The 8,617-nt window shown below is 39.1% G+C and overlaps 1 protein-coding gene across 1 annotated transcript; it reads right to left on the bottom strand.

Moving 5' to 3' along the window:
• Window positions 1-549: 549 nt before the first annotated feature.
• On the bottom strand, window positions 550-1,770 carry LOC103988972 (GDSL esterase/lipase At2g40250-like). The gene is made up of 3 exons (XM_009407678.2): window positions 1,168-1,770; window positions 821-1,094; window positions 550-740 (listed from the first exon to the last, which is right to left on the bottom strand). The coding sequence occupies exons 1-3, from the start codon at window positions 1,768-1,770 to the stop codon at window positions 550-552; spliced, it is 1,068 nt and encodes a 355-aa protein (XP_009405953.2).
• Window positions 1,771-8,617: the final 6,847 nt, after the last annotated feature.

Below are 8,617 nucleotides of genomic sequence, written 5' to 3' on the forward strand. Positions count from 1 at the left end.
ATATATGTATATATATATATATATATATGTATATATATATATATATATATATACATATATATATATATATATACATATATATGTATATATATATATATACATATATATATATATATATATGTATATATATATATATACATATATATATATATATATATATATATATATATATATATATACATATATATATATATATATATATATATATATATATATATACATATATATATATATATATATACATATATATATATATATATATATACATATATATATATATATATATATATATATATATATACATATATATATATATATATATATATATATATATATATATATATATATATATATATATATATATAGTATTTTATTGAACGGTGGAAGGAAACATTTGAAACTTGCACCCCTAAAATACTCAAAAGATATATTGTTATTTATATCCATTTCCAAAAGAAAAAAAAGGAGACTGTCAAATAATTATGATATAAAATCTAATTTAATCGCGATGAATTATATAGTATAGATTCCCACGGTTACTTCTTCTTCTCATCCAAACTTTGGGAGCACATCTTTAATCATCTCTTTCGCAAGAGCTTTGTATGTTGCCTCTGATGGATGAACAGAGTCCCAGAACATGAAAGAAGAAGGAGCCGAGCACACCGGCGTCATCGCATTGCACAACGGACCCATCTCCACCGTCCCAGTCCCGCAGCACCCCAACGTCGTCGACTCAAAACCTATGGCATCATATCATCAAGGAAGAAGGTGGAAGATAACGAGAACGTCCGTTCTTGAAGGCCAAAAAAGGGTTTCTTACCGTATCTTTTAGGGTTATGGATCATGTTGATCAGTGGGGTGTAGATGTCCACGTACACGAACTTGCCTTCGACGAGCGAAGCACTCAGGGCGTTGATGGAGTGTTTGAACAGGGAGTTGTATGCGGCGGCGTCGTTGTTCTGCGCCACCACGCAGCTTCGTTGTGTCGCGTGGTTGATGGGCACCATTGCGTTCAGAGTGATCTGCAGAGGAAGGCATCCCAGTGGTGGAAGCCCGGAGATGGCAAACTTCCGACCACCTCTGTGATATATTTCCTGCATTGATCATATTGCTACAGTAATCCTTTGCATGTGCATGAAACGTACGTGAGAGAAAGCAATGGAGTACCTCAACCACAGAACGAAGCTTGCCGATGAGGAAACGGCTGTAATCAGTCTTAGAATACGTCCAGCTTCTGATGGGAGAAATGTAGTAGTTAATCATCCAGTCATTAGAGCCTGCGCCGATGACGAACAGGGCACCGCCGATGATCTCCTGCGCCTTATCCTTCCCGAGAGCAGCTGTTAGCCTCTTCGTGTACGCCGCGAAGTTGCTCAACTCTTCGGCCATGGTCATGACCTGCGACTGGCTCGCGGTCAGGTCGTCGAGGCCGGTGCCCGCGGAGGCGAAGCTGACTCCGGTGGCGATGTTGGAAAGGTCGAGGCGGTCGGCCTCAGAGTAAGGAGGGAGGAGGTCCTTGAGTCCCAGGGCGGAGACGATGAAGTCGGTAATCAGCCTGCCGTCGGAGAACCTCCCGGAGGGGAGATGGCCCGGGAGCTCGCGGCCGTAGGGGACGTGGTCGGCGCGGGCGATCGTGTGAAGCTGGTTGTTGTTGCCGGCATCGAGAGTCGAGTCGCCGAAGGCGAAGACAGCGGAGATGTTATGGCTGGTGGCGGCGAGAGGGTGCAAGAGGAGGAAGAAGATGGCAAAGAATAGAACTCTGTTCTCCATGGTTAATAAGCTATGTGTCCATGAATCAGAGCTGGTGCTGTATATATACACACGAAGAGGATGTAGCAAGACTTCCCTCAAAATAGTAACTCTAACAAGATCGGACTCCATTTCACGGAACAGCTGAACGATGGTAAGATGATGTTATCTTTAGAGAGAGATAATTGTGCTTTCTCTCTCTTTATTTTCTTTTCTTTGTGATCTGAATCTAAATAATGTTGGCGGTTTGACGTATAAGACAGACTAAATTGTTAGGAACTGTAGAGAGAAGAAGCAAAAGGAAGCAAGACGTCGAGAACGACACACGATATATATGGTCTCTCCACGGTGTATGCCTCGGTCTGGGAGCGGGGCCCACTCAGACGAGCGTGTGGTGTAGGATGCGGGGTGACGTTTTGGTGTGCTTTATGTATCTAGCGTAGAACGAGGCCCACTCAGACGAGGGTGTGGTGGACGGTAGGTGGGAAACGGTCGGGTGTGGTTTGTGTATCTTGCATATCTATCATTTCAATATTTGAAATAGTTTTTGTTTACCCCTCTAAATTTCATTATAACATACAAATTCATACATTTTCATTTAAATTTTATATATTATCCTTGCGAATTTTGAAAAAAAATGTTGCCTTGTACAATATATACATCCCACTAAATATTGAGATTCTATGAGTTACAAATATAAAAACCTAAGATAAATTAATATCTATGGTATCATAGTCAAGTAAAAGAATTTTCACAGGGGTACCAATGTCAATTAAAATTTCAATAATTTTTTTCCTATATTTTTATATATATTCAGCTTCCATTTTATTTCTTGTGGAATGAGGATACTATTTATGTATATTAGGATAAATTCCATTGTCACCATATCCCCCAATTGTATTGACACCATTGATAATTTACAGTTATTGATTCTTGGTATTGGATTGGAATTAAAATGATTTATTGCCCCATGCAACTTGTATTTATGTCTTCTTCTGTTTTCACCCAGTCATATTGTAATTGTACGAGCAGAGAGTTATTACATATTAATATCTGCACCATGTTTTGTGACATATTGTATGTATTACTGAGAATTCATTGATATAATTAACAAGAATATTAGCATTATTCAATCTACTTTCCCACAAACATCAAGAACATCACCCTTTTTGCACATTAAGAACAAAGGGACAAGTGCATACAACAAGCAAAGGAACGAACACAAAGAATGATGATGATAAGGAGCAGCATGCAGCAGTTCCCTAGCTAGTTTGTGATCCTAGAAATGAGCTTGAATTCGGTCTATGGTCTTCTTGTCCATCTGAAAGGCTTTAGCGAGGATATTACCCGAGATGGCTGGTTTGGACCCGAAGACGGAATTGGCAATGGTGATCACCCCCGGGTTTTGGCTGCCGAGACCGGAGAGTGCGACGGCTTTCTTGGTGCCGTAGTTGAACTGAAAGTGGATAAGGCCTTGCGGTAACACAAACACATCACCCTCGTGAAGCACTTTGGTGACGAGCGTGTTGTCGGGGTTGGAGGTGCCGAAATCGATGTCGAGCGTGATAAAATGAGATTTAATGATAAAGTATGTTTGAATTAATTGAATATATATATATATATATATATATATATATATATATATATATATATATATATATATATATATATATATATATATATATATATATATTAGAAGAGAAAATATTTCTTAGTCGATCAATGAGATTTCCTTATGTAGTTGAGGAAATCTTATCTATTATCATGCCCCCACAAGATTGAGCGCCTATCAAGAATGTCATAATATTCAGCTTTAGTTATAGAACGTATGATTGTCTTTTGCTTCTTAGAACTCCAATTGATTGGATTAGCCCCAAGAAAGACAACATACCCCAACATGGATATTCTTTCATCAAAGTTCCCTACCTAATCAATATCAACAAAAGCATGGAGATAAAGTGGGGCATGTTTGCAAAGAAAAAGGCCATGATTGAGGATCCCTTTAAGATATTACAAAATTCATTTGATCGCAGACTAATACGTAATAGATGGTTGATGCATAAATTATGATAATTTATTGACTGCAAATGAGATATATGGACAGGTGAGAGCTAAGTACTGTAAGGAGCCAAGTACTTGTCGGTATTGAGTAGAGTCCGTAGTATGGCTTCCATCAGATAATTTGAGTGATTCACTAGTAAAGAGGGGAGTTGTAACCTCTTTTGCATCTTGTATATTTGTCTTTGATAATAAATCTTGAATATATTTTCTTTGTGATAGGAAGGGATATGAATATGTAAATATAGCTTCTGTTAGGAACAAGTCTACATTAAGAGGAGGGGGGGAGGGGGCGTGAATTAGTGTAGTGATAAAAATTACATCGGTTTAAAAATGTTTCGTGCGATAAAAATCAAACTCGGAAGATAACTTGAAATTCAATGCTTGTTCGTAAGCGTAGGCATAGTAAAAGCACAGTAAGGAGGAAATGCAGTTTGCTACAAAAGTAAATTGCAAGAAGGAAAACAAAAACCAGATTTTATAGTGGTTCGATCGTCGTGACCTACATCCACTCCGCCAATTCCTCTTCCGTCAAGGCCACCGGCATCCACTATTGGTCTTCTTTCAATAAACGAAGACCAATCACTTTTTACAACTCGATTCTCCTTTTACCGGGTTTAGGAGATAACCCTTACACCCCCACTTACTCCTCTCTCAAACTATTCTAACACTTAGAACTTTTGAGAGGAGTTCACACAAGATTACAACAGCGTTTCTTTCTATTTGTACTCTTAAGCCTTGTGTCTCTTAACCAAGGATGCGAGGGGTATTTATAGGCCTCAAGTTGATTCAAACTTGGAGCCTAAAAACATCTCATTCGGGGTTTCCTGGGTACAAGCGATACCACCGCCTAATATGGGCGGTACCACCGCCTGACAGAGCTCGGAGATCGAGCTCTGGCGGTACCATCGCTTGATAAGGGTAGTACCACCATTGGCAGTATTTGCTATTGGCGGTACCACCTCCCAGTCTAAGCGGTACCACCACCCAAACCACCTAGGAGACTGAGTCTCCCAAGTAGTGCCATCGCCGGCTAGGCTTTCAACATCCTAGTTGGGCCTTGAATTCGGCCCAAACTAGCCTAACTTCAGGCCTAGTTGGCCCCTAACAGAGTTGATGGGATTACCTCCCAATCCTAACTCTAATTATGTGCTAACTATGATTCCTAAGACACATTCTAAGCATTCTAGTTCCGATACATCAATTGCTCTTCCGACGATCTTCCGACAAACTTCAGACGAACTCCCGGCAAGCTCCTGGACTTCATGACGATCTTCTTGGTGAGTTCTGATGAGTTTCTTTGGCAAGCTCCTAGACTTCTCGTTTGGTTCCAACAGAACTTCCGACGAACTCTCGAACTCCTAACGAAATCGCGTTCTTGACTCTGGGACTTCATTTTGCTTTATGCCTTGCTATCATAATTAATCCTGCATACATAAAAACATACTTTGATCTAGATAATTATTACTAAGCATGAATCATGCCGTCCGGCATGTCATTGGTCCATCGACGCTTCGTCCGATTCTTAGGCGCATCATCCTCTTTTGCGGCCAATTGCCCAATCGGCCAATTGACCTCTGCAACTTCGATATCCTTGGCGCAATATTCGCTCTTCTTGGCCCGATGCCCGAATCTATGGCCCGAAGCCTTTTGTCGATACGTCGACCGATCCTCCAGCCTGACATTCAATCTTTTGATATGTTTTCCTCTGGCCCAACATGATTCTTCCTGCTTTAATCATCTCTCCCTGATCGAAGCATCCTGCGTCACTCAAAACGCAGATCAAATCATAGATACTTATCAATTGGTTTCATCATTAAAATCCGAGATTCAACAACTTTCATTCCCAGAAAATAGCTCAAGGTTCCTAGATCTTTGAGGGAGAATCGATTGACCAATTACTTTTGGAATTCTTGAATCTCCAAGGGATCATTGCATGTGACAATAATATCATCCATATACACCATAAGATATATTGTGCCTCCATTTTGTTATCGTGGGAATAACGAGATATTAGACTTGGAGTTAATGAAACCAATTGATGTTAGAAATGAGCCAAGTTCAATGTACCAAGCTCTTGGAGCCTGACGAAGTCCATAAATAGCTTTTTATAATTTACAAACATGCTTCAGATACTAAGGATGAATGAAACCAAGAGGTTGTTGCATGAAGACATCTTCAGTTAGAGACCCCTATAAAAAGGCATTGTTAACATCCAATTGTCGTAGATGCCAGCCTTTTGAGATGGTCAAACTCAAGATAAGTCGGATTGTTGTAGATTTAATAATGAGACTAAATGTCTTTGTAAAGTTAACACTAGGTCATTTATAAAACCCTTTGGCTACTAGACGTGTTTTATATATGGCAACATATCTGTCTAGGTTCCGCTTAATTCAAAAGACCAATTTACACCCCATGATATTTGTATGTAATTAAAGGGTACTAAGGTCTACGTAGTGTTATAGAGGAGAGCATCATATTCTTCACACATGGCTTTATGCTAGTAAAGAGATTTTTGAGCTTGAGTAATTGTGGTGGGTTCACTAACCTCAAGGGAAGAGTTTGTTATAACATGTAGGTTAAGGATTTGACGTGGTTTGAAAATACCACTTTTGGAGTGTATTGTCATTGGATGTCTAGGGGCTATGGAAGTGGTAGGTTAGGTTGTTGGCATAGTTGATGGTGAGTCACTAACATAGGGCGGGCCAGCCTATGGCTAGGAGAAGGTAAAGCTAGTAGCGGTGTTACAGAGGACATTGCTTCATCAATAGGGGAAACTTGTATAGAAGGGAGTGGAGAAATAATAGAGGGAGTGAGGATCTATTGAACTAGAGTAACAGTAGTGTGCGGATCCTAAGGGTAAGGACTGGACTATGTCATAGGAGGTTCATGCGATGGGATCAGAGGCATACTATAGTGATGTATGTTCGTCGGAGTAACTTGCACGATAGGATACTCATGGTTTTGAAAAGGAAAAGTAGACTCCACAAAAATAACGTGACATAATATAAAGACTTTTTTAGTTTGGGGTTCGTAGCATCGGAAAGCATTATGCTTAAGAAAATATCCTATAAAAATGCAAGGCTTAGATCATGATGTTAGCTTATGTGAGGCATAAGGACATAGCCACGGATAACATAGATAAGCAAAGACTTTGAGTTTCTGAAGGTTTAGAAGCTTATGAAATAGTTTTTCAAATAGTGACTAGTATTGTAAGACAGGAGTGAGCATATGATTAATAAGATAGACTGTAGTTTGAAAAACTGCTGACCAAAAAGTTGGTGGCATAGAAGCTTGATGTAGAAGTGTGAGATCAGTTTCAACTATATGTCGATATTTACGTTCAGCAGAGCTAACTAATTAGGGAGTATATGGGGGCGACTTGAGGTGTTGCATACCACAAGTTGAGAGGCAGGATATGAAGGCTTGATATTCGCTTCGCCATCAGAGTAAATTGTTATAATTGAAAACTAAAAGAAATTCTCGATAAACTTTCTAAAGTTGGTAAAGATTATTGAAACTTCATATTTATGGTGGAGAGGATATAACCATATATACTTAGTGAAATAATAATATATAAAAATGATAAAATCTAAACTTATCAAAAGAAGGGGTTAGGGTAGGGTCTCAAATTATCACGGACTTAGTTGACTTTATCTAAGTCGTATGGTACCCTTGTGTATCCGTCTATAAAGGTCAGCCTCCCCGAAACCACCTGTGGTCTATTAGGACATATAAAAGAGAAAACAGGTTAGACAAAGCATCTCACTCGGGATCCATAAGCAATTATTTCAGTAAACACTTCATAGCTAATGTAAATTACAAATAAACTTTATAAGCTCTAAATGATCACACAATAAAGAATCCAAAATGGTCCACTATAGACCGAATATCTCTCATAAGTGTCTATATGACATAATTTTTATTTATAAGCCTAAAACAGCCACCAAACCCAAGTAAAATGAGACTGTTATGCTTTCGATCATCCCTCTACATGTTGTGCAAAGCATGAACAAACTAAAAGACATGGACATACATGAGTATTACATTAAACACCTTGTTTACAATTTTGTCCATGATATTCTCCCATACTTATTCCTTTGACGTCCTCATCGAAGCCTTTGCCAAAGTTGCAACTCCTCACCTTTGCTAAGTCTTCAATCTTTGGTCTAGCTACAATGCGCCTCCTAGCTCTCAACTACTCTCCACCACTGTTATTGAGTAGTTAAACTTTTGATCCACTATGCTGCTTCAACTCGCCAATGACTCTGACTCTAGTGTGAGGTTGGTTGAGTTGTGTTGATCCCTGTTGGTTCATATGGATCCTTCAGATGAAGGAAAAGACTATCCTTATTATGTGCTAGTCTCTCAAATGCCTCATGCTACTTGAATTGGGTGAATGCTTGTTGGAGCTTTAATGAGCATCGTCTCACAAACTTTTGATATTTTTGGGTCCTTCCTCCACAAAATTTTCCTATCGACTCTTTTTTCACTTAGTTGTCACTTCCAAGTAGGTTCGTATCACTTTCGCTTTCGATTGACATTCTGTTGGGAAATGAAGTGAATAATATACTCTTAGTAGCACTGATCACCATTGGTGAGGATTTGACAACTATTGTCTTCTATTTTATTTTTCGAATGGTCTTTGAACATGTACAAAGCTCCTCTGTGTAACATCCCATTAGTCCCACATCGGAAGTGGGCAATGTGTATGATTATCTTATAAGGGCCTGATGAGTGTACTACGTTAACTCCCGCTTAAGCATTTTGGTCCGTGGTTGAAGGACCAAAATGGAGTTATTGGCAACTC

Source organism: Musa acuminata, chromosome BXJ3-6 (assembly GCF_036884655.1).
Source record: "Musa acuminata AAA Group cultivar baxijiao chromosome BXJ3-6, Cavendish_Baxijiao_AAA, whole genome shotgun sequence".
NCBI classification, from domain to species: domain Eukaryota; kingdom Viridiplantae; phylum Streptophyta; class Magnoliopsida; order Zingiberales; family Musaceae; genus Musa; species Musa acuminata.